General features: G+C 42.8%; 2 protein-coding genes across 5 annotated transcripts in view; both read left to right on the forward strand.

The window, feature by feature from the left end:
- Positions 1 to 359: 359 nt before the first annotated feature.
- Positions 360 to 8,090, forward strand: ccdc169 (coiled-coil domain containing 169). 3 transcript variants are annotated; one of them, XM_072659018.1, is made up of 10 exons: positions 360 to 530; positions 1,571 to 1,620; positions 1,835 to 2,114; positions 2,234 to 2,316; positions 2,589 to 2,699; positions 3,481 to 3,521; positions 6,081 to 6,179; positions 6,655 to 6,708; positions 6,915 to 7,003; positions 7,566 to 8,090. In XM_072659018.1, exons 3-10 carry the CDS (start codon positions 2,041 to 2,043, stop codon positions 7,654 to 7,656), a joined length of 642 nt encoding a protein of 213 aa, XP_072515119.1. In that variant the 5' UTR covers positions 360 to 530; positions 1,571 to 1,620; positions 1,835 to 2,040; the 3' UTR covers positions 7,657 to 8,090. The 3 variants fall into 3 exon arrangements, with proteins under 3 accessions (XP_072515119.1, XP_072515121.1, XP_072515120.1); XM_072659020.1 differs by having other exon boundaries at positions 1,988 to 2,114; XM_072659019.1 differs by lacking the exons at positions 360 to 530; positions 1,571 to 1,620 and having other exon boundaries at positions 1,629 to 2,114.
- Positions 8,091 to 12,695: 4,605 nt separating this feature from the next.
- dclk1a (doublecortin-like kinase 1a) overlaps positions 12,696 to 26,671 on the forward strand; it is a 64,804-nt gene continuing 50,828 nt past the window's right edge. For both annotated transcript variants that reach the window (XM_072658746.1, XM_072658747.1), the window contains exons 1-3: positions 12,696 to 12,785; positions 14,060 to 14,438; positions 15,549 to 15,895. In XM_072658746.1, coding sequence (XP_072514847.1) covers positions 14,081 to 14,438; positions 15,549 to 15,895 — 705 coding nt within the window. In that variant the 5' untranslated portion in view covers positions 12,696 to 12,785; positions 14,060 to 14,080. The remainder of the gene's footprint in view (positions 12,786 to 14,059; positions 14,439 to 15,548; positions 15,896 to 26,671) is intronic.

Consider the following 26,671-nt stretch of genomic DNA (forward strand, 5'->3'; position numbering starts at 1 on the left):
GGTCATGCTCATGAGCCTGGAGGTCTTGGTGGTCTTGATTTTGTAGAGGCTTCCAGTGGGGGGCTACAGAATTAAGCAATGTTGGCTCCGGGCTTTTGGTTGTAGCGTGTTTACGACTTACAACTCTGCTGGTTTCCCTCTACTTTCTGCAAAGCATCAGCTCTCCCCACTTATATTCCGACAAACCCCAAACCCCGCCCCTTTACCAAGTAGCCCTCGTACTGCCCCGCCCACCTGCGCTGGAATTAGCTGGTAGTTTATACTCTCGCGAGTCCCGACTGGTAATGAACGTTAACTATTGGCCAATCACAGCGCACTTGGGCGGGGCTTGAGCACAGGACAGTCATCCGGGCGATGAATCAAAGCGATGGGAATCGATTCCTATGTTTGATTTTTGTCTTTTCGATCCTCCATTGCAAAAACAAAACAAAAACACACACATGCCCTCGTACACAGGCATGTATTTGTTTGCTGCTGAAGTTCACAGGGGAGCTATGCTAGCTAACTTTCTTACATTGAGGAAATCTAAGGTAAATCTGTATTCTTTAGGACTCTCCACGTAATGCACTGTATACAACATCTAGAGCCATTTGTGTTTCGCCCATAGTGTCCTATTGATGTAGCGATGATGCTTTAACTGTGAACAAACCGTGCCTTTGTGAAGTCGTGCCCTGTACAGGGAGTAGGGGGCAAATTTGAATAGCTCTTAAACATGGAGAGCTGAATAGTTGATAAAGGCAGAAGTTGTGAGTTGAATAGAGGTTTAATTATAACCATCCAGCCTTGAGCAGTGTGCGATATAGCTACCTCTCGGCGTGTTAGGGGGTGAGGCTGTTATCATGTCTCTAAAACTACTAGAACTAAAGAATAAACATTAAACAAGCAAAACCTGAGAAACCTCAGCTAATTGTGATTTATGGAAATAATAAATACCGTATACCATAGGGGGGTGTGTGTGTGTGTAGGATAATACTAAGTCCGCTGTCCTAGTTAGTCAGCTAACGGTGGTGTGTCACCATTCTCCGTTTCTTTATAAAACTAGCCTGTTTTTTATTTTATTTTTATTTTTTTTAAGTCATTATTTTTTTTAAACTAATATTGTATTATAATCCAACGACAGAGACTCTCTGGGTGGAGAAAACAGGTGTTCAGCTAACTGTGGGTAAATGGGTGGGTTCACCACAGCGCCCCTTGCGGCAGAGCAGTGCTTCAACTTCAGTTATATTACATTTACATTAACATTTAAGAAATGTTACTCACAAAAGCTGATTCACTGTTTACTCAGAAAAACACCCTTAGCTAGTTTGTATAGACCAGGATCCAAAAGATCCTCTAAGCTTAGACGGACTTGACCGTGACACCCCGGGCGAGGTCGTTCCACCCCTTCGGTGCCAGGACAGAAACGAGCCTGGATGCTTGTCGTCCGTAGATCTTAAAACATTAAAGACATAAATGTGCTGTTTTTCATTTCCTAAACGTCTTTTTAACTATTGATTAGATTAGCGGGACATCCTTGAATTTGGATTTTGAGACTTTCAGCGGTTAGTTAATGTTAAATGTCCTCCCCCAGGACCTTGTGATTGACGACTTTGCCACAGGTAGAAAAGCTCAATTCTAAAGGTAAGAGTTTGTCTTGATTATTCAAGTGAATAACTAAGAAGAACTAACAGCGAAATGGCTCGATTACATGATTTTAGGACCGGAAATGACTTTGATGGTCATGAAACTTTTGTTGGCCTTTTGTTTTTAACCCATAAATGCGAAAATACTGACGGTAAACTGCTTTCGTACAACATTTTCAGTTTACTTCTCCCCTAATTTGTCCAAAATACAGCCAGTTTCAGATCGGAAAATTACTTGAGGGGACGAACGACGTCGGACAAACGACGCGGAATCGAGTTCAAAGCTTCAGAGTCGAGACAAACGGCTGGCATCGGAGAATCGACTCCTCCTCCTAGGATTCACTTCACGTTTCCATTGGTTACAGGGTAACAGTGCTCACAGGGGCGTCGGTGTAAACTATAGCACAACTTTCAGAAGATGGGAGATGCGGACATGAGCAGATATGATACATCACGACTGCAGGCGGAACTCGAGCAGGAGAGAGAGGTCAGGTAAGTATGGCTGACCCCTTGTTTAGAGACCACACAGAACTGTTGGGCCACTCACCGCCACCTCAGCTCACTGTGCTCCTAACTTCGTTTCTTGTCTGAAACTGGGACGACCTTTAAAGAGAGATGCTGCGAGATTCTGTTTCTGACCTGAGAAGCACTTTGGCTGACCTGGAACAACGACTGCACAGTGTGGAGGGGCAAGGTAATACAGGACTCTCTCTTTCCATAACATTTCTTCTGACCTTAGAAATGACCTCAGGTGTGATGAATGACAGAACGAGATTGGTTGAAAGGGCGAAGAGATGTTGGATCGGATGTTAGAGAGGTTGCCATTTGCTGCAGGTCTACAATCAGTTCCAGTGTTTTGATGTGAAGTGCCTGAAATGTGGGGTTGGGTACACCTTATAGGATCATCCTATAGGATGAGCCGGCTGTAGATCAGTGCCTAAGGCCTTTCTCTGCACTCCTCTTTAGGGAACGAATGGAGAACCAGATACGAGACCCAGCTGGAGCTGAACGGGCAGCTGGAGAGGCAAATTGGAGTCGTGCAGGAGAAACTTGAGGGCCTCAGCGGAAATCCCATGGGTACAGAGCATTGTGCATTGTGTGTCTGTTAGTTATCAGGTGTTGGCGTTTCACACATGGCTTATGCTTGCAGATGTGTGTATTGAATGTAACTGTATGGCTTTTAAGGCGTATTAAGGCGTAGATGTAATTACAGTACACAGTCGTGAAAAACGTACAAAAAAGTACAGCCTTTTTGAATTCTATGGTTTTACGTATCCGGACATTAAAGGTTTCTCAGATTCAGAGTCATACTCAGTTAAAAGTGGACCAATGGATTCTCTTATACATGTGGGAGAAAAATAACAAAATAAGGAAATAAATCTTATCTGCGTTCGGAAAAAAAAAAATAGTAAAAAGTAAAGGGGTTAACAGATAACATTAGGCAAGCAAATGTTCATAAAATGTATATACATCTAAACACCAATTACATAAAATAATACAAGTTAATATGCATATAAAATCTGGCTTTTGATAAGTATGTTTTTTTCGGTTCTAAGCATAGTTAATATTGAGTTTCTGTAATACTTGAGTTAAGCAATGCTTACTTACAGTAATGAAGTGCAGTCAATCAAGCATTTCCACCAGTGAGTGCAGAGCTTTTTATTATCTTTATTATCATTATTTTATTATTTTTTATTGTCATTAAATTTATTTATCATTATTAAAAGTAAATATAAATATGGCAAATCTGCATTTGTCTAATGCAAAATAATGAGATTGATGTCTAAATTGATATTGTTGCATTAGTTGTTGAGAAAATTCAAATGTTGATTGTAAGGCTGATGTGTTTTCTTTTCAGATCGACTGGCCTCCATTCGGTCATATGATGAAATGACGGTGGTGAGTGAAATCCAGCTTACACCATCACATTTAATCACCGCTAAATTAGACTGCTGCTGCTACTACTGCTACCGTTCATGGCGCTGGCCACAACGGCCTAATTACACCCCCTAAACCCATATTACATTCTCACATAATGCCCTCTCTAAGCCGCATCCTCCATTTGCAACTTTCCCTTTAAAATCGCTGGAGCCGGCACGCGCCAAGAACAGATTAAAATCATCCTGCTGAAAAAATGTTTAATCAGTGAGCAGCAATCAGTTGATGAGGGGAGGGTAGAATGAGCACCGAGCCTAATGCCTAATGAAGGGCTGAGCGAGAGGACCCAGGAGGACAGAGTGATAAATAGAATGGTTTAGAGTGTGAACATGCCTGGGGTTTCTCGAGCCACAAAGCATGAGCGGGATGAGCAGAAAAGCAGGATTACAGTCGCAGATTGCTGAGCGCGGTTTCACTGTAAACACTGAGCGTGTCAGCAGTGAACATGCAGTCTCAGACATTCCAGCATGCCTTATAAAAAGAGATAAGGGTGCAGTTGCAGCTTTGTTTGCTCGACTGCAAGTCGTTAGGGATTAATAAATCATTACTAAGTCATGAATTCTTTAAGTTTAAGGTTTTATGTGAGTGGTCAGTTGATTGCATTGTCCAGGCTTAGATCCCAGGTGTATATTAAACACCATTCAGGGGCAGTGGTGGCCCAGCGGTTAGAGCGCCGGGCTATCGATAACAGGGTTGTGGGTTCGATTCCTGGGCTTGGCAAGCTGCCACTTATTTAGCAAGGCCCTTTACCCTCTGGAGTTGGCTGCCCACCGCTCTGGGTGTGTGTGTACTCACTGTCCCTAGTTCACTAGTGTGTGTGGTCACTACCACAGATGGGTTAAATGCGCAGGACACATTTCGCTGTACAGAGTAGATGCACCTTTACCATTGCTATAAGGTAAACAGTATACTGTGTACTAATCTAACAGTGTATGATTTTGGCTATGTGATGTTGCAATCTCAACATATATTATACAAACCGGTGAGTTTAGAGGCTGTTCTGAAGCTTCCATCAGCTTCATCATGGATCATCATGGACTACATAGTTAGCTAGGATTTTCTGTTCTTCGTATTGTTCTTTATTGAAATAGCAAAAGGTACAGGTTCCAGATTGACCTCATTAGCTAGCTAGCGCTCAACTCACTAGGGGACATCCATCAAACATCAAGACACGTGCCATGGGTCACTCTTGTAGTTTCGTGTGCTTGTGTGTATGTTTTTCTTTCTTCTTTCTAAACGCACCTTATCCTAAATATGGCTCGAAGCTGTCTTAGGGCGTTTTCACACCTATTGTTGGTTTGCTCTGGTCTGAACTGAGTGTGTAAACTTAAGAGCAGTTTCCCTTGGTTTGGTTTGTCTTCACACAGGGAAAAATTCACAAACCATGAGAATGTTCTTTCCAATTATTGGTGGGCCGGGAGCTAGAAAGTAAATACTGGAACAAGGTCTTGGGTTCTGGGCTAGTGCAGATTTCTGTGCAGTTTAACATGGAGCAACAGCAGAGATGGGATCAGTTTGTATCTGTAGTAAATATCTGGGCAACATGCCATCATGTTCTCACCACAAATAAACTGCTTTAGAGCTTGTTTGGAACCAAACCACCAAGACTACCTCTTAAGGGTACATTTGTTTTGGTCCGAATCAGAGTGTGATTACTGTATTCACACCTGCCCAAACATATCACACCAAGGGTGAAAAGAAACCAGGGTCTGATTTAACTATACTGATAAGGGCACTAAAAAGTCCACTAAAAAGGGCATTGTGGCTCTCGGTGTGGTTTTGCATATAGTGTGCTTGCATGTTTGAGAAAGAGGGCACACATGATCCTTCGAGCAAGTACACAGATGTGATGAGCTCTTTACAACGGCTTGTCCCACAAAAAAAACAGTACAATACATACAGTTTATGGACAAAACTATTGGGACACCTGAAATCAAGGCTGTTTAAAAAAAAAAAAGAAGAAGAGTTTATCCTGCTTTTGTTGGAATAACTGTCTCCACTGTCCAGGGAAGACTCTTTGATCGCTTTCAGGGACCTGACCTAGAGCATTAGATGAGATCAGGATGTTGGATGATCAACACCACACCTGATCCTCAACTACACAGCTCATCCTAAATAGATGGTGCACCATCATTCCAGATAACACTGTTGCTATGCTCCACAGCTCAATGTTGGGAGGCTTTAGACCCCTCTAGCCCACGTCTGACATTAGACATGGTGCCAATAGGTTCATGTTTATGTGCTTCAGAGTGTCCTATTCTATAAGTGATACTTTTACACAGTGACTAGACAAGGTGTGTGCAATGAGTGCAGCCTAAAGTAGTAGAATGCATTCATTGGAAGGGGTGTCCACAAACATTTGGACGTATGTGTCTCTGCACATTTGCAGTAATATTGAGTTACATCACAAGGTATACTTTTAGAAAATACATCATATCAGCTTGAGCCTAAGCGAAACTGTGAATCACAAGTGTGGACTTCTTCATCTCGGGCATTGTCTTATCCTTTTGATTTGCTCAGGATGCTTTAAGACACAGACTCAAACTTCTGAGCACAGAGAAGACATCCCTTCAGAACCAGCTGCTGGAACATCGCCTGAGGATCGACCAAGAGGGCAAGGTCTTTTCCTGTTTATTACATCTCTTATTGGTACCTGAGGGCTTTTGTGTGGGAGCAAATGCGTAAACCCTGTTCTAATCCTAAAACTCCTACCCTAACCCTTAACGCAGTCCAATCTTAAGAAAGCAATGCAACAAAACACAAGCTCAGTTAATTTGAACCAGGTGTCATACCTGTACGGATAAGATATTAAGCTGCTTGTTCTCTTACAGTATCTGCAGCGTCTTCCTTACTGAGGCATGTCATTTTCATTGAGGCGGTGGATTGAATGAGGTGACTGGGACCGCTCTGTATCCCCTGAGACACGATGGCAATTATCTTACACTGATACTGCCAAAGACGTCTTTAATGGGAGAGGAATGGGGAATTAAATGTAATCACCCCGCCTCGCTCAATGTAACATGAAGGATTGGTTGCGCAGACCTACGTGATGTGCAGCGGCTGTTCTTATTTCCATTGCTTCCATTCACATTAGGCATACCAGAAGGCCTATGACGAGAGACGAGCCTATCTTTCAGAGATTGCCAAGGTGGGTTTGGTGGTTTATCATCAGATTTGTGTGTCATTTAGACATTCAGTGCTGGATGTTAGGTGACAGTAATGCAGTACAGAGGAATATCAAGAGATATTGGAGCATAAAACCTACATTAAAGGATGTATTAGATCTAGCACAATATGCTTGCCTAGATGTTCTATAGGTTCTTCTAAAATTAGTTGTTGTTTACATGTCTTCAGGTGTCCTCTGCATTTGATTTGACCAGAAGGCAGCACTTGGGTCAGTCTCGGAAAGCTGCACTCTCTGAGTTTCAGAGTCCAGAGAGAAGGTAATATTCTAAGCATGTAATCTGGATTGTAGAGAAATTATTATATTTCTTTTTGGGGGAATTTTTGGCATACTAGACGTGACTTAATGACCCTCGTAGGTTGCAGTTAGTCCTTTCAAAGCTTAGGTGGATTGTTTCCAGAGCATGTTCAATTCTGAGTGACAGAATTTTAATGTAAAAAAAAATAATAAAAAATAAAATAAAATTATATATATATATATATAATTAAATATAATGAAACAGAAATGCCTTATTTTACTTGGAAGAAATTTCCATCACTCTGAATAGGATATGAAGTTATTGTCCACAAAACATGTTTGGCCTCACCTGTGCAAATATGGTCATAACAATTAGGCCCTCGTCAGAGTTGCTCAGGTCTTTGTACCTGCCCATTTCTCCACTTACAACATGTTACATATGAGAACTAACTGTTTGTTTACAGTAATACTATATATCCCAGACTTTGACTTGTGCTGCTGTTATAAGAAAAGCAATGTTTTGCCTCATCTGTGGAAATGTGTTACTAACTGTAACCTTAAACATTCTATCATGCTTTTAATAGAGCTCAGGGGACTCAGAGGGGATCAGAAGGAAGGAGGGGTCCGGCCAGAGCAGACGTCACACAGAGTCGACTGCCGAGATTAAAGCGCTGATACGAGGGGCTCAAAACGATAGAGGAAGTGCTGGCCATGTTGAGAATGAAGATCAGGATGACATGCCCTGTCACCCCAATCCTATAACAGTATACAGTGTTTTTTTTTTTTTCAGGGACTGTGTTAACAAGACTATAATAAAACAAGAGTGCCAACAATACCAACAATGCATACTCAACATTGCAAAACTGAACAACGTGGTATAATAAACATGCAGGACAAGACAGCATGAGACAGATGGAGAAGAATGTTCAGTACATTATGCAAATTATATGTGAACTGTAACAGGAGAATAGTGTCAGACGTGTCCCAGAAGGGGCAGCAATACACAGATGACCCAAGATGCCAGTTTAATATATAAAATGTATATATTATAGTATATTATAGTGAATTATATATCATATTTAATAGTGAATATTAAAAAAGTGAATTGACAGTGCCTACTTATGAAGCACATGGGGTTGTGGGTTCGATACCTGGGCTCAGCAAGCTGCCACTGTTTTCAACACTAATGATGAACATGATTGACTTGTCTTGTAAACTTAACCTAATTACAGCATGTATTCTCCAACATATGTTCAACAGTTCATATGGCAGTGAAAAGGAATGCCTCGCACAAATGTCCGTCGTTGTTTTATGAAGCAGTGTTTTCAAACGTGGTGTCTTTTGGTCGTCCCCAGGTCAGTTCACTATGTAGCAAATGATGTATAGTGAATAGTGAATGAGTTAAACAGTGAGCCATTCCGAACGCTGCGTTTCTCTTTGCATTGGAGGGGACTAATTCTGAACATAAACCCCAGACACGTTTCAAACTTATATTTGATGTACTCACTAGCAAACTATGACTCAAACAGCATGTAGCATGTGTAGCGTTTGACTCAAAGTCACCTCTTTAGGGTAGCTGCACTACTAGGCATGCACACACTATTTTTTGATTATTATTTGATTTTGATGCTTGCGGTCGCTTCATGGCCAACACCAGAGAGAGTGAAATGCTTGTACTCGTCGACTCTGTCATCTCCTTTCTCAGAAATAATGTCGTGATCAACTCGAGGGGAAAGAACCAGCAGGGTGTGTTGACAAAGACGTGTGGAACTGGGAGTTCTGTACATCATGAGTTTGTTAATCACCAGCCTCAGCAGGAGTCTGGACTTTATATTTAGCTTTTAGCTTCGACTCAACCGCTCTCCTAAACTCAGAGAGGCTAAGAGAAAATAACTCGAAAAGCAACTTTTCCCATAGGAAGCTTTAGTAATCAGGAACCAAACTTTGCTGTTGCAGGCTGAGTAGTAGTGAATGTCTCACTTTCAAATTTGATTAGTATGGTTTGAATTTCATAAGATTGATCCTACTGTAATGGTTTCTCAGTAATCTCAGTCTCCTCGAGCTGCAGCTCTGCCTCCCTACAGCAGTTCCACAGTTTTTAAAGGCTGGCTAGTGGGTTTATTTAAGTGTGTTACCGTCCAAGGCCCATCCAGTGGAAGGGAAATAATGGTGTGCTGATGCTAACTAATATGCCACCTAGCAAAGCTTTTTCACTCATAAGGGCATTTGTCCTATTACTTACACTCGAACCCTCGCACCCCTTGTTTGCTTAGGTGGGTCGCATTTCTTTTAATATCTCCAACAAGGCTGCTAATGAGTGCACCCTATGAGCAAGTCCACATCAGAACACTCTGCTGTGAAGTCTCTAGAGTTTACTCAGAATGTCCTAATAAAGAAAAGCCATCTGGTGAATGGCAGTTCTGCAGACAGAAGTGACTTGTAGATTAGAGAAGTCAACAGAGAATAGCCAGACTGGTTGGAGCTGCCAGAAAGGCTACAGTTATTCAGATAACCACTCTGTACAATTGCTGTATAGTGACCAGTATCTCAGACTGCACAACAAGTTAAACCTCGATGGGTTTCATCAGCAGAAAACCACAAGGGTTTCATTTCTGTCAGCCAAGAACAAAATGCTGATGCTGCAGTGGGCACAGGCCTGCCAATACTGGATAGCTGCAAGTGTCCACAGTCCAGGCTGGTGAAGGTGGTGTAATGGTATGGGGGACACTTAAATGGTCTGTTTGGTTATTGTTGCTTACCCTGTGCGTCCCTTCATCACCACAATTTACCCATCTTCTAATGGCTACTTCCAGAAAGATGATGCACCATGTGACAGTGAGTTCAGTGTTCTTTATTGGCCATCGTATTCATCAGATCTGCATGACCGTCATGTCAACATGGACCAGAGTCTTAAAGGAATGCTTTCCACGTATTGTAGAATTCATGCCAATGGCGAATTGAGCTTGTTTTGAGTGCCAAGAAAAACTTTTCCCTACCCAGCAGTAGTATAGCGTTCCTAATGAAGTGCTCAGTTAGTGTACTGTCAGTCTTTGATCACACTGTCCTCATCCAGAAACTGAACCTTTAAATAAATCATGAAGTTAAATAAATCATTCCTGATGTGAAGTTTAAATGAGTTTTGAGCACTCAGAGTCTTCATCTTCATCCTCTGCATTAAATTATTATTGAGTTTACTTTGCCTTTAGGAATGTGATTAGGCTGCTCAGGAAGCCTGCTTTGCAATGCGTCATGTTTACCATCATTGCAGCATATGCAGAGAAATGGCTGTAATTCTGACCACTAATGTCAAAAAAGCTGGTCCTGTGAATCATTGAGCTAATAAAATAGGACACATTTCATAAATATTTGAAGCAAACACATCTTCATTTTCCACATTTTCATTATTTTTTCTTTCTGCAGTCGTGACGTTTCACCATGCAGGAACACTCGTAGAAGAAGTTTGTTAGCTATGCAGGCCTTAAGTCGAAGCATGTGACAAAATGAACCAATCATGCAACCCCACATGCGGCACTGGGAGCAGATAGCTTCTTGCAGTGGGCCGCACCAGAGTCCGGTTGAAGAGAACCCCACACCACAGATTTCTGGGGGACCTGGGATCTTCACCTATTGCAAAAAGCTTCTAGTTCTGTGAGATATTTGGACTGTCTTTCATGTACTGCTCTTTCAAGGTCTGTTTTTTTTTTTTTTTTTTTTTTTTTTTGTTTAGTTTTGAGGGCCATGGCAAAACCTTCAGCTTGTGCCTGTTGAGGAAGTCCATTGTGGATTTTCAGGTGGGTTTAGCATTATTATCCTGCTGCAGAACCCTTTTTATAATTATTATTATTATTATTATTATTATTATTATTATTATTATTATGATGATCATTATTATTTACATATACCATGTTTGCTTCCAGAATTTGCTGTTATTTACCCCCAACCTTCCCTTGATCTGTGAAATGTTTCCGGTGCCCATGGCTGCAACACAAACCCTAAGCATGATCCATCCGTCCCACGCATAACAGTTGGAAAGGTGTTCTTGACATAGAATTCTGCATTCTTTATTCTTTACCAATATAGCTTTGGTCATTTTTAATGATTCTCATTAATTTGTTACTTAATTTTGATGTAAGGCTGCAGAAAAAAACCTTTCTTCTAATGACTCCTCCATGAAGGTCATCATTGTGCAAGTGTTGCTGCACAGTAGAATAGTGCACCACCACTCCAGAGTCTGCTAAATTTGCTTAAAAGCTCTTTTTTTGCTCTTTGGCCTCTTTTTTTTTTTACTGCAAGGCCAAATGGTTCTGAGCACGGAAGGGGAACTGTTCCGGTGGCTTTTCTAACACACGGTTCGCCAAAGAACGCTTACGAACCGGGCTAAGCCGGCTTTTCTCAGCACGACTAGCTAACCGCACTTGGGCTTAATAATGTAGGGATCCGCGTTTCGGCTACACACTTGCGCCACCTTCGTGCTCTGAGATCCGGGACAGTGCAGTCAGTAAATGGAGGAACCTGTATCTTGGTCTGTGAGGCTAATGTAGCTAACTCCCCTATAGCCATCTGTGCCTACTGCATACCAATAGCCATCTGTGCCTACTGCATACCAAAGTATCCACATATTCATGTGAAACAGACTTGTTTAAGTTCATTACACGGTGCTAACAGGTAAATTACGGCCTCAGTAAATTAGCTAGCTACATTAGCCTTGTATTGTAGTACTGTTGCAAAGTTATTACGAGACATGCGGTGCAGCGTGGCCTTAGTAACCATTTGGCCATTTCTTGGACTAGACCTCTAGCTGGCCTCTATCACTCCTGTTAACCGCTATTTCTAAATTACATCATTACATCACAAACTGAGACAGCAGCTACCTGAAAACACTATGGCACGTTTTCTTACAGCCTTCTCCTGCTTTATGGGCATCAATCATTTAAATTTCAGATGCTTTAAGGAGCACATGGCTGCTGATTGTTGGGACAGAGTTTGATGAGTCAAAGGTCAAAGGTATTCATAAAAGCACTTGCATCACCTGGTCTTAGTAAGAGACCTTGGTAAAAGGTATCTGAGAGATGCAAAAGTTTGGGCATGCCTGGTCAAAACTCTGTTACTGTGAGTGGTATAAGTGAGTAGAGCGGATCTCCAGCAGAACAGAGTGTGCTGTATTGATCTATCCTTGCAAAGATGTGTTATCTGCTGCTTATTGTGGCTGCCTTCTGCTCCTTTCCTCCTCTTTCCACGCGGGCAGTTTGACACTGAGGAGGCTGGAAGGACGGGGTGGAGGCATGGGCATCCCACCCGTTTTCCGCCAAGCTCCGCCTACGGCGTTGGGCTAGGTGGTAGGTACCGCTGTATTATACAGTCTGCTTTTTTTTTTTTTTTAGTTACTTTTTAGGTTATTAATTTTTTTTTTTACTTTTAACTTTTTGCGTGTTACTGTTGACACGATTTTACTCTTTTTACCCACCTACGTTTTTAATTTTTTTTCGGGTTTAGACTTGAATAAGAAGCTGCACCGAGCGCAGTGGGCGGGGCGTGTCGGAGTACAGGCGGGAAAATCCCGTCAAGTACACTGCGGGGGTGTGAGAGCTGCGTAATCAGTGGGGGCGGGGCCAATGCAAATGAGGACACGACGCGGAGGATCCACCAGCAGCCTCCTCACTCTCCGAGCAGCAGCGCAGGAGGACGGAGAGAGGGACGCCGCAGAGGTGAACACAGGCTTTCGGACCGGCCAGGATCACGACCTGCATTTTGGCCGCCCAGAAGAAACTCGTATTTGTTGGTTTAACCTTCTGTCAGTGTTTTAAGTAAGTAAATTAGTCCGTTTCGTCATTCTGAAGTAGCTGCGGTGGAGTAAATGAAAGTCGTGGTCAGTGGGGCAGACGGGACGGGCTGCTTTAACGTTTACTAATCGTAGTTGCAGTGTTGGAGACAGCAGCAGTGGCTAAGCTGCTCTCTAAACTCTCTAAGCTAATGTCATTACACTTATAGGCTATTAGCCACGACTGCTGCATTGACTGTTTGACAACTACACCACGGCTGAGTGTAAACAGAGGTGTACTGCTGCTGCTGCTGCTGCTGCTGCTGGCTGGGCTGTTAGCTAGGTCTGCTGAAGTAAATGCCATTATGCACTTTTCTCTGAGACTGTGAAAACGCCAGTGTTTGCCCCCTGTGTTTAATGAGTGGCTTAAACTCAGGCTACCTCTGTTTCAACAGAGAGGGGGGCACAGCTCTGACATCCAGGTTACCTACGCAGTCTTTAAAACGCAGCCTAAGCCTGGGCAGAGTTGCCTAAACATGTCTCCACAGATGCAATAACTTCCCAGTTATTACACATTTAACAGGCTCTAAAATCAGCCTTAATGTTCATTCAATTAATCATTCATTCATTTTTACTTTATAAGTTATTATATATGATATACAAATGTCCAATTTATGAATGTAGCTTAAGCACACAGTTAAAAGTAGCTGAATAAATATTTACCAAAGGAACCTTGTGGCTGTGTCTATCTACATGTCTGTAGAAACTGGATGTAATGAATAGACCAACATATTCTAAAGTGACTCTCATTACATGGACCTGCATTGAAAAGCTTCTCCTCTCACGTTACCATTTCAATAATAGAAGGTTTCGTTATGACAAAGACAAAGTTGAACCGATTTGTACAAATGTATCCTAAGCAATCTTATAATTATAGCAAAATAATACCCAGGCTGGCTGTACAAGGATTTCCTACTTTAAAGCAGCCATATGCGAGTGTACTTTTACTTTTACACCACTGCAGTAAACACAAATCATGCTTTGAGCTCCCCCTAATGGACGACTATAAATGTGTGAGAGATACAGACCTGAGACCTGAAGTGAAAGAAGCATGTGGACTAAGGCGGTAGAGTAATATTAAAGCACTTAACACTAATATGGCTCGGGTTATGGTCTTGGGTTCTTGTGCAGCTCCACCAAAGTTACTGCATTCCGGTCCAGAGTTGCAATGGAGGACGTCCATCAACATGATTTTGAAACTCTTAGGGTAAAATTGCTATTAAAAAAAATTAATCAACATAGCTGTCTATTTCCTGCTAGGGCTCTCACCTTTTGGACGAAATGGAGGAGCATTTTGATGAGAGAGACAAGGCTGAGCGGAAAGGCCGTGGCGGTTCACGGGCGAACGGGCTGCCGAGTCCCACCCACAGTGCCCACTGCAGCCTCTACCGGACACGGACCCTCAGGACCCTTAGCTCGGAGAAGAGGGCCAAGAAGGTGCGCTTCTATCGCAATGGCGACCGCTACTTCCATGGCATCGTGTACGCCGTGTCCAGCGACAGGTTCAGGTCATTCGACGCCCTGCTGGCTGACCTCACGCGCACGCTGGCTGACAACGTGAACCTGCCCCAAGGGGTCCGGACCATCTACACCATAGATGGCTCCAAGAAGATCACCAGCATCGAGCAGCTGGTGGAGGGTGAGAAGTGAAGGGGCTTATTGTTGTCTGAATGTCCAGTAGGCCGTCATGTCTTGATGTACCTTGCTATATCTCACTGAGCAGAAGAGTTTTCATGATGATTACACAGAGCCATCTCATTAATCACGTACACAAAGTACACTATGGTACAGAGCAGTTTCCGGTACAGCTGAACAGCACTGCATGCATTGAGCCACACACACGGCTGATTGACAGGTCCATTAAATTCTGATGGAGTGTCGAAATGCTTGGGACAAATCGATACGATTTGGGAGACGTCAATCAGTTGGTCCTGGCAGAGTGTTTGTTGACTTTGCCCGAGTGTATTGCCTGTGGTGCTTTCCCTCAGACGCCTCTTTTGAAGCGTGTGATTACATTGTTATGTAGTCGTTGTTATGCCTTAAGGCTTTAATATCATGTAAAGGTCAGGCTTATGTAGGTATTGTTAACAGTTTCACACATTTTCATTCGTTTTAGTCTGTTGTACACTGACTGAAATGGCAAATAATGGCCATTAATTTCATAACTAAGGCAGCATCTTCACCTGAGCTGTACATCCTGTCTATAGCTCATGTTTGGACAAGTTATTGTTTGAGGCAGGCAACTAACATGCTAAGCTCTGTCAATTAAATTCAGAGAAAAACTGCATCCCCTAAGGAAAAAAGGTTAAAGGCTACTGTAACCAAAATATGTCGCACTTTTTATGTCCCAGGTAAACGTTTTTAGCATCTACAGAAGTAAGACGGGCAGTACTGTGTCTGATTTAGTGAGGTACCAATAGATAGAAGTGCTAATAAACTGTATAAATTTATTGCTTATATTATACGATTATTATTATTGTTAAATGATTCGTCCATCTTGGATTTGGAACACCGGGTCGGTGAGGCTCTCCTGACTTTCTACGTAGGAAATCCGTCTTGTGGAGGCATTCCAGTTGAAATGTCCTACTTGGGACGTCTCTCTGTCCAGTTTTCTGGCTGTGACAAGTCTGACTTTAGAAACCGCATGTGTCTGTGATACATTTCGTCATAGGATTGTCTTCAATAGTCTGATATTGATATAATGTTGAAATTGTTATGGAGCCACTGTTTTTTCTTGGTTTCATTCCAGGAGAAAGTTATGTGTGTGGGTCTATCGAGGCCTTCAAAAAGCTTGACTACACCAAGAACGTCAACCCCAACTGGTCCGTGAATGTGAAGGCCTCCGCCACCTCCAGGTGCCCTCCATCGCTGTCCAGCTCCAAAACAGGGCCCGGTGAAGCCAAAGAGTGCAAAGACTTCATCAGGCCCAAACTGGTCACCATTGTACGCAGCGGGGTGAAGCCGCGCAAAGCCGTGCGCATCCTGCTCAACAAGAAGACGGCGCACTCGTTCGAGCAGGTGCTCACTGACATCACAGACGCCATAAAGCTCGACTCTGGTGTCGTTAAGAGAATTTACACCCTGGAAGGAAAGCAGGTAAGGAAGTCTCCGATTGTTGTTTATTTAGCTTTAGACGAACTGCACTGCTCTCTGATGCCCTCGCTGATGTTCTGAAGAAATACTGCATAATTATCATCTAAAAGGGCCAGGGGAAACCTTCTGCTGGGTGTTGGTGTTATCGTTCATCCTGTTGATTCAGTGAAATTGCTTGATGAGATTTAGACCAAGATCAGTCTTGTGTATAATTTAATCAGTGGAGGTTTGATCACTCACCAATCAGCTGTGGACTTTAACCGGTGGTGATCTTTGAACCTGGTGCTTAAAGCAAACTAATATATCACTCAAGCTCTCTATTTTCTAGTCCTGGATGAGGCAAATAACAAAAATAGTCTTTAAAAGTATTTAAATAACTATGTAATTAATTCCTGGACTCTTAATATTTGGCAAACCTTAACCCTCCCTTTTACGTTGCTGGTCAAATTGACCGCCCCTCCCCTCAATTGTTCAGGTCATGTAAAACAAGGGTAAAAATATAAAAATAATTTTTTTTTAAAATTAAGACAATGATTGAAAATAAAAAAATGACAGAATTAGTAAGTAAATATAAGTAAACCATGTTAACGTTAAAATAAAAAAAGATTACGCTAAATATTGATGACATTAATATTAATATTGTACTTCAGGATGGTTAAACATGCACCTGGTCAGTTTGACCCAGACATATTATTGCTGTTTCTTACAGTTGTTGAGCATAACAGGAGGGTTATAGGTGTTTTTTTTTTTTGTTTTTTTTTTGTTTTTTATATAAACCTCTTCTCTATCTACTCCATCTGCACTAGTGCTGCATGATATTTGAGAAAGAAACTGACATGGTTGCCTCCCCCCCCAATATATAAATATGAATTTTCACTAGAATGTGTGCATGATATTAATAATGCAATCTCTGAATCCAAGACTAAAATAAAGACCATATTTATGATTTTGAACAGAGAATCTTCCTCTGATAGAAATGGCATTGAACACAAGAAGAATAGAATTTTCTTTTTGCATTAAGCAGCAATTGTTTTTTTTTTATTTAAACTGCCTTACATGACATTGGGTGTCTTGCCATGTGGTTATTGTGCATGCCCAGATAACAAAACTGAAACGATAGCCCTAATCTGCACAACTGGCTTTTTGAGATAGAAGGGACAGAATTTGGCATTAAAAAAGTGAGTCACAGTTTTTGTTGGTACAAAGTAACATTAGAACGTTAGAATTGTTGGTAATCAACCGTATGATACCTACAACACATTTTACAGTGTAGTTCCTGTATTTTTTTAATTATTATTTTTATTTACTGTAAGTTTCAAACAGGAATCAGTTTAGTCCAGTATTAGCAGGAGCATCTTTTACAGTAAACCCACTCGTCCAGTTTCTAAAGGAGTGTTTATATTAAGATCTGATCCATGTGGGTCAAACACTGCAGAAAAAGCTTGGCTCTGACCTGTAGGCCTCTCTGATGGGAGAGATGCAGGGCTTTATGAATGAGAGTCTGTGTCTGTTCCCACGCAGACTCCAAATCTGTCAGCCGCTCGCTCTCACCTCACAGAAATAGCTCCACATTCACCCTCTTTTAAATTCCTCCCACCTCTCTGTACCTTTCACACATCTGCCAGCACACACACTCACACACACACACACACACACAGAGCTCTGCAAGCAATCTGCAACACACACTTGCAGTCACGCTCACACGCTTTCTCTCTCTGTCTTGTCTGTCTGTGTCTCTCTGTCTCCATCTCTGTTCTGTCTTGGGTCTGTCTTTCTCCCTCCTTTTCTCTCTCCCTCTCCATCTCTGTCTTGTCTTAGTCTATCTGAGTCTCTCTGTCTCCATCTCTCTCTCTGTCTCTGTTTCCATCTCTGTGTGTGTCTCTCTCTATCGTCTTTCTCTGTATCTCTCTATGTCCCTCCCATCGGCCTGTCTTTGTGTCCATCTCTGTCTCCATATGTGTCTGTCTTTTTCTCCATCTCTCTCTCTCTCTCTCTGATGTGCATGTGTTCAAACAGGTAATATGTGGAAGCCATCTGTCTGAAATTCATCAGCACACTAATTAGATGGTGCAGAGAGCCGCGCTCTCTATGAAGTCTGTGCCAGTTCATCTCCACTGAAGCCACTGTGACGTTCAGCAGCTTTTCAGCAAGAGAGCAGGAGCCGTAGTTTCATAACACCGCTCAGTGTTGTCCTTCATTTACTTCACCCTGAACTTGTGCTGTCATAGGAAAGCCTAGTAAAACATTCACAGGTTTAATGCACATCTATGTCATTTTGGACCATTTCTGTTGGCCCATTCATCATAAAATGCTCACACAGTTGAAGTGAAGCAAAGCCTCAAAATACAATATGTCCAACTGTTTGTGGACACCCCATTGTAATGAGTGCATTCAGCTACTTTGAACTGCACCCATTGCTCACATAGATGTGCACATGCACACACACACACAGCTTGTCCGGTCTCTGTAGGGAAGTATTGCCAATAGAAAAGGACCCTAGAGTCGATAAATATGAACCCATACTTAAGGGCTCAGGGCTGGGCTAGAGTGTTCTCATGAAAGATGGAGTCCATCGAATACCTTTGGGATTAGTTGGGAGTTGGGATTAGGTGAGGTGGTGATCATCCAACATCCCTATTTCACTACAACGCTCATGTTGCTGAATGCAATCAAATCCCCAAAAATCCCCACAGCAATGCTTCAAAATCTTGTTGAAAGCTTTTCCTGGACAGAAGAGACAGTTACTCCAACTCCAGTTACTTCATTGATTTTGGAATAAGCAACAAATGTCAAGGTGTCCCAATACTTTTGTCCACAACGTGTATGTTGTACTCATAAAATGGCAGCCTTGGATTTACCATGGTACATGGTATGAAAGCCTACATAAGAGCTTAATTAAGTGGTCTAAACTTCTGAGGGAACCTTCATTCAGTTGATGTTCTACCTGAAAGACAATCAGCCAAAGGAGCCAAATGAGGAGTGGGTCCAGTTCTGCTGTAGCTTCTTCAGCCGCTTTGCTCTTTAACATGCTCAATGCGAAGCTAAAGTCAGATATCAAACAATACAGTCCTGCTCGCCTTTCCAGTGTGTTAAGAGCATTATGGGTAGTGCTATTTTTAGCGCGGAGATCGATTGGGCCTGAAGGCACAGCGTAATGAAGCAGATTGGCCCCGCTTAGAATTCCCTCTGATTATGCAATTATGAACAAAGAAATGGAGAGAGAGAAGTGCGGAGGAACATAGATGGCTCATGAAATACTGATACGAAAGAGGTTTAAGGAGATCAGGCTTCTCGTACCCCAGATGGTGCAGAATAAGTAGAACTGACCTCACTTTCTGACTGCGTAGTTGATTGTGTAATTTCTTTATGGCTGTCTGAGGTCTGCAGATGGGGGGTTTACAGACTGATCACTATTAAACCATTAGCTGTGGTTTAATCACCGCTTCCACACTGCAGTTCTTGGGAGACACGAGAATCCATATAGCTGTAGGATCCGTCTACAAAAGCTTTTATATTGTCAGCATTGGGAGAATATGGCTCTTGGATCACAATTTTCTATTATGTCAGTGCTACACCCTTAATAAGGGAGCTTCCTCAAGACATATATATTTAGTTCAGGAAATGGTTCTGTGTGGAATAACCCAAGAACTACTTTGAGGGATCACTGCCTGGCTCAGTGGTCCTTCAAATACTCATTTTTGGGCAGATTAAGAGACAACATCAGTAGTCTTGTGCTTTAAGTGTTTCTACCATCATTATTGCAGAGACAGCTCTTTATTTTCTTTCGCTTCTACCCTTGACAGCACACCACCCTCCTCTGGTCGCTGTTGCTGCTACTTGCCTGGCCTACCTATCTGATCACCAACCTATCTCTCTCGTCTACCATGGTGCAACTAATATTGTACTTTTGAACCTTATCCCCTGGTTTCCCGAACTGCTGGCTTTTCTCAACACAGCAGGACACTGCAATCACCCACAATGCACTTGTAATTTATAGTAAACATCGTAGCTATTACTATGCAACAGACAGTGGAATGAAATGGAGCCAACAACGTTTGCTCATATAAGCAAGCCATGGGGCAGCATTGTGAGTTTGCCAATCTGCCATTGTTGGCTCTTGAGCAAGGCCCTTCATGGCTGCCCACCGCTCCGGGCACGTGGACACACTGTGTGTGTTTGCTCACAAGTATAGGTTAAAGGCGGAGACCAAATTCTGTCTGTGTCCAACACAGAAATGCTGAATATGGTGGTCTTGCCACTGCTCAATGCTTTTACTAACTTTAATTCAGAATTCAGTTTGTGTACAGAGACTCTGCTGCTCACGTGTTTGTTAATGCAACTGGTTCTGAGGTGTGTTGATGATGAGGAAGTGTCTGAATTAATTTGTGTTTCTGCAGCTACTTAGTAAACTAAATAGTCTCTCCCTATATAACACAATACTCACGAGGGAGTAGGGTTACTAACCAGACCCAAAGCCAGTGCCAAATGTTGTATGTGCAAAACCGGCCTCAACTTGGCCCAAAACCCCAATAATTTGTTGGCCCCATGTGGCTTAGGCCACTTCATGTGTTTTTCGGATATAGGATGACATCTTTCACATTCAAAAAGCTTATGGATCAGAAGAACTGGGTTTTTAGGTCTTGCAGTAGAGCTCAGTGTCTAGGGGCATCATGCTGTTAACCTCCATAATAAGGTCGGAGACAGTAGATCAAGGCCTTATTCTCGTTCCTGTCTCAATGTGAGCCAATTCACCAGAGACTCCCGGAAAAATGTCACAGTTAGTATAGTGAAATACTGTACAGAATCTGGATGACGCATCAAAATGTACACTAAATATAATACAATTCTTCCATTGATCCTGAATTAAAAGTCTTTGGGCCCAATCTTACACCCTGCGCAAGGTGCATCGCGATGCTTGTTGCTATCTTACACCCCGCCAACAGTCTATTTTCACATCTTCTGCCTGCGTTGTTTAAATGGCAGCGGTGCTTATGAATATACCTACAATGATATACCCACAATGGTGGTCTCAAAATAAGGTGTGTTCAGGTAGATTTCTGTGCGATGCGACATTGAAATAGCAATCTGTCAAAGTCAGACCGCACCTTAAAGGGAATGAGAAGTGACACGCTGATTGGTTTATTGCACATTATGCTCAAAACACACCCACGATTAATTAAGAGACTTTGTACATGCCTTTTGCGTGTTTTGAGCTGTTGCTAAGACATATTGACAAGCCCAAAATCAAGCTGCACACTGCGCGTATCATAAACAGATGTTTGGGTGTCCACATACTTTTGACTATGTAATATATCTGTTTTGTAGGCTATATAAATGTTGTTTTTTTACGTGTTAAAACCTGAACTCCTGTCATCTGTCTGCTATTTTTGCTGGCCTCTGTTTTGTCTGCCGCACTTGCTGTCAGACATGCATTTGCCTGAGACCGATTCCTCAGAGACTTCCAGAACTTTCTGGAGTTTGAGGCTAAATCTGGGGTGTTCTGTGCTCAGACAGCTCCGGATGTTACGTTTACTTGGTGGTACGAAGCTGTCAGAGCAGACCGAGCGAGACAGGCTGTCCTGTGCCAGATGGGGATAGATGGAGCATGGAGCTGAAATGAATAATGGAAATGTGTCAGCTTCTTTAAGCCAAGTTAAACTCCATTAAAGCATTCTACTAGAACGACCGAACACTCCTAGCTCCTTCCTTCTTAGTCTCTCTCTTTCTGTCTCTTTGTCTAGTTCACTTTTTTCTCACTCTCTTTTCTCTCTTTCTGTCTTTGTCCTCTCTCATTTTCCTCCTCTCAATCTTCTCTCTCTCTCTCTCTCTCTCTCTCTCTCTCTCTCTCTGTTGCTCATGAGCTGCCGCTCATTTGTCAGCCGAGACAGGACTCCTATATGTATGGCAGGCCGAGACTAAGAAAGTAAGGACAGTCATTGTGTGGCTTCTGTTTGAAAGTGGATGTGAAGGGCGCTAATTTTAGCCTGACGTTGCTGATCCATTATGATCTCTGCCTCCAATGAAACCAATCACCCCCCCCCCCCCCCCCCAGCAGTTTCTATGACGATGTGATCCAGTTGCTTAGGAACGGGCAGAGCACTGATGACGTCACTAGGGGCATCTCTCCCTGTGTGTGGCTACAGGGAGTCGTGTCAATCTGGGGTAAGGTAGAAACTGGGTAAGTGGCTTAGGCCACGGCCATGGCTAGTCTATTCTTATCCCCTAAGCCTCGATTTACCTCTAGGAACCACACGAGCAAGCGCTTAGACTGCTGAAACCTGCACACTCATGAAGAGTAAAAATAAAGAAGCTGTTTTCATGACTCTCGATGCGGCGTAGTATTTCTGAGCTTTGTCAATGAGATTGGAACGGACAAATTGCAGCAGTAGTGTGACTTTTAGAGCCCCTGTCTACTCATTTTCTGGAATTTATGGTTCTGTGATTGATTTTATATTAATTTTTTTTCTAATTATTCTTAATTTGGGTGGGACTGAATATTAAATTGGGGAAACAAACACAGCGGGTAGAGTCGAGCCACACTATTCCAGCCAGACTATTTTCAGCAAGAGGACTTGTTCGTGCTCATGCACAGGGTGGGGAAACGGGAGGGGCAGGGGAGTCTGTGTATCTGGCACTTGCTAGCTATGTGTTGAACTACATTGTCAGGCACTGTCAGGGAGAGATGGCTGAGGAAAAAGGGATAGATCTGAGTGTAGAATGATTTAAATACAGTAAAATAACTACTTAGTTTGTTTTGTTAGGGGTGGAGAAAGTCAATTATTACACAGATCATGATTAATGTAATTTATTACAGTAACAATAACATACTGTTATGGTCCCCATAAGCAGGAATAGCAGACATTGACTGAGGGCAGTGCTTTAATCAGTGGTCAGTCATGTGCTCGCTGGCGTCGAATCGTGCACTGTCTGGACACAAACTAATTTGCTGGCCCATTGCTTATGCATACACATCCTCCCCTTAATTAGGGGTGCAGCGGCCTGCTGCGTCCGTCTCCCCCGTCAGCCGGCCTTTGTTTAGATCACCATTTGTCCCTCATTTAATCAGCACTCCCGGGCCAGCCTCCTCCCCCTGCTGGGCAGACGTTCGGACATCGTTCTGACATATGGACCCGATCTCCTCGGCTCTTTTTGTCAGCAGTATTCGCTTCCCCCTAATTTGAGGCTTTCCATGCCTAGATCAGGCTTAATAAAAAAGCCTCTTAAACTCCCAGGGAGCTGCCGTGGGTTGTTCCAGGCTTATTTTCTGCACTCGTAACTACATACTTTACTGATTAGTTCTATACTGGTTAATATACCAGTAAACCAGGGTTATACTAACTAACTTTAGTTACTGCAGACCTCACAGATTGACAGGTTGGCTGTGAAGTGTTCTGAGTGCCAGGTCTCCCAAATCTCCCAATTTGGTACTGCCAATTAACCCACCCGTTCATAGCTTCTCCTAGCACTAGCAATTCTCCAGGCAAAGCCAACTGCTGGCGATGCGGCTTAGCCGTGCAGCCGACAGAGTTGAATGAGGGGGGAAAGCTCCATCTACCCACCCAGAGAGAGCACGGCCAATTATGCTCCGGTCGCTGATGGAGAAATGCCTTGGCTCAACCATCGTGAATTTTGAGGTGTGGTTAGGATCATTATCCTGCTGTAGAATCCAGTCTCTATTCATCTTCAGCCACTATAGTTTTTTAATTACAGATGATGTGATGTTTGCTGGTTTTTCACTGAATCCAGGTATGTTTGTTTATGGATGAGCGTAAACTTTCTTGTTTATCAGCTTTTGTGGCTTCAGCGCCTGAACATCTAATAGTTGTAATACATCTAATAAAGTACCCATGACCGCAGCACTCCAGTGCCAATATCTCACAATATAAAACTCCCTCTTGTGTATTATTGCATAACTGAGTGATGCACCTTAAGCTTAAAGAAATACTCCAGTGATTCTTACCCTAATCTGCTGCAACTGACTCCAATTGTGCTTAAAATAGCAGCCAAAGGGTATGTGTGTATGTTTTATTGATACTATTCTTATATAAATGTAGGGAAATGTGTCTTTGTTTGTGGTGTGGACTGTCTGCTACAGATGTGGTGGACCGGGATTAGGTTGAGAATTGCTGAAGTATTCCTTTAATAGCCAAATATTGAATGTGGAGTTTAAGGGGTAAAAGCCCAGTCTGAAACTGCGACACAAGCCAAAGCTTGACTACAATCACTCATTTTGGCTTGTGCTGGAAGAAGTAGTGAGCTCGTCCTTTCAGTCGTGGTGTTTTTTGAAGTGCAGTCTGTTGTTTTGGTGTATGTAGAGCTGGTCTGTTTGCACTAATTCAGTTAGAATAGTGTCTGCTACCCAAACACAGGCACACAGTCTGATTACAGCCGGTTTCTGAGCGATCTGCTGCGCTTGCTTTGCTGAGTCATTGCTGCCAGGTGGAGGGCTAGTGCTTTCTTGCCTGTGTATGTGTGTCTCTCTCTCTCTCTCTTTATGTGATTATGTGTGAAAGAAAGAGAATATGTGTCTGAAAAAGATAGTGTTTTTGTGTTTTTTGAATCAGACAGGGAAAGAGAGGCAGATACTGAAAGACACAGAGAGAGTAAGACTGACAGAGAGAGAGAGACAGACCACCAGACAAAGAGACTTTCAAACAGAGGGACTGACCGACACAGAGATACCATTAGACAGAGAGAAAGAGAGTGCCAAAGAAACTGTGAGACAGAAAGAGCGAGACTATCAGAGAGAGAAAGAGGCTGTGAGAGAGACTGCAAGAAAAAACGTTGGATAGGCAAAGAGAGAGAGAGAGACTGACGGAAAAACTGTCAGGCATAGAGAGAGAGACAGACAGACAGATAGAGTGGCACAAATGGAAAAGCCGGCAGACCAATAAAGAGCGACAGAGAAACCGTCAGAAAGAGAGAGAGGCTGACTGTCAGGTAGAAAAACAGCAAGAACAATAGTAAGACAGAGATACTGTCAGACACAGACTGGGAGAGAGAGAGGGTCAAATAGAGAGACCAGCAGACAGACGGAAAGAGACTGTCAGAGAGACAGGGGGGGGGGGGGTCATCAGACAAAGAGATACCAGAGAGAGAGAGAGAGCAGCAGGAAAAGAGAGGGAGACATAGACATTTTAAAGAGCCTGTATTGTGTGTGTGTGTGTGTGTGTGTGTGTGTGTGTGTGTGTAAGAGAGAATGCACTATTGTCACCAGCATCTGTTACCAACGCACTGTACCTAGCAAACACTGAGCACTCAGAAGCTGCAGTATCAGTAACTCACTCTCACTGCTGTAATCCTCAGGCCTTATCTGCACCAGCCTCCTTTAGCTACTCCCGCCTCCAAAACCTGTGAAAACTCATCAAGCAAAAGCTGGAACACAGCTGTCACCATATGGAGAAAAAAAAAAGTGTCTGTAGCACTTGTTAAAGCTTCTCGCTCATACACACACACTCACACTCATACATACACTCACAGAGTATAGCATAGACCATGTGTCTGCGTTTTAATCATCACCATCTTCTTCTTTTAAAGTCTGTTGCTAAGTGATCTGCGTTCGTGCACCATTCCTTTAATGTGTTTCCTTAATGACTTCAGAGAAACGTTTGTCTGGAACACCCCACTGGGTCTGGCCTGGCCCAGATGTTTAGTGTACACTTGCTGGAGTCAGACACACTGCAGATTGGGTTGAGTGTAATGCGTGTGTTGAGCTTTTGTGCAAAATCTGCAGAAGTCTGCTTCACAGTCAGCCGTGCATTGTCCTCGTTGTATGTAGGTTATAGACTATTCTGATCGTCGCTTCTGGGTGTTGCGTAATACACACTTCTTCAAGTAATCCGTCTAATGAATTGCTTCATCATTTATTTACGCCCCCCTATTGATCATTCCACTCATCCCTCCTACATGCATCCCTTCATTCTCTCTTTCTCTCTCTCTCTCTCTCTCTCTTTGTCTCTCTCTGTCTGTTTGTTCATTCGGGAGTGGAGAGAGGAACGGAGCACAAAACAAAAGGAGAGCATGACAGTGAAAGAAGAGTCATGTGAGAGAGAAGTAAAGAGAGGGAGATACTGAGTTGTGAGCTCTCTCTCTCTCTTTCTCTCTCTCTCTCTCTCTTTCTCTGCCTTTCTTCACCACTGCAGTAATACTGCTGTACTGATAAAAAAATAAGCTTCTCCCCAAGCTGGCACACGGGATACCTTATGTAATTGAGATGTTGCGTAACTGCTCTCCTCGTCTGCGCAGCATTTAGCAGGCCTAGTTTAAAAGAGCAAGATGACATTGTCTTCATTTGAAGGAGCGCCTTCAGATGTTTTACTTCTGAGGCTCTTATGTGCACTCACTGGGTAGGGCATCCCTTGTCTCTTGAAACATTCTCAATTCTCCGTGGAATGGATTCCACAAGATGTTGGAAACGTCCTTTGAGACCATGGTCCATGTTGACATGATTGCATCATGCGATTCATGCAAATCTCCCTTTCAACATCGTTAGAAGTATCACATCCTTGAGGAACTTTTGGAGGTTTTTCAATTTGAAACTGTGGAAAAGAGTCTTAGAAGAAAATGGTCCCCTAAAGGTTGCTCAAAGTACCATAAGAGGTTTCAAACTGAAGAACCTCCAAAAGTTCCTCAGGGATCTTACACTTTTAACAGCATATCACATGCTAAAGCTAGGTTTCTCAGATCTGGTGACTGCAAAAAGGCAGATGAGGGACACTGAACTCACGGTCGTGTTGTTGAAACCACTTAGAGACGACTTTTGCTTTGTGGCGTGGACGC

The sequence above is a fragment of the Salminus brasiliensis genome, chromosome 16 (genome assembly GCF_030463535.1).
Source record: "Salminus brasiliensis chromosome 16, fSalBra1.hap2, whole genome shotgun sequence".
Taxonomy (NCBI): Eukaryota; Metazoa; Chordata; class Actinopteri; order Characiformes; family Bryconidae; genus Salminus; species Salminus brasiliensis.

What these genes read in the sequence shown, in the direction of transcription:
- ccdc169 (XM_072659018.1), top strand. Translation starts at nt 2,041, where the DNA reads ATGGGAGATGCGGACATGAGCAGATATGATACATCACGACTGCAGGCG. An exon ending in CATATGATGAAATGACGGTG is followed by an intron (nt 3,522 to 6,080) that starts GTGAGTGAAATC and finishes TGATTTGCTCAG; the next exon opens with GATGCTTTAAGACACAGACT. An exon ending in TTTCAGAGTCCAGAGAGAAG is followed by an intron (nt 7,004 to 7,565) that starts GTAATATTCTAA and finishes TGCTTTTAATAG; the next exon opens with AGCTCAGGGGACTCAGAGGG.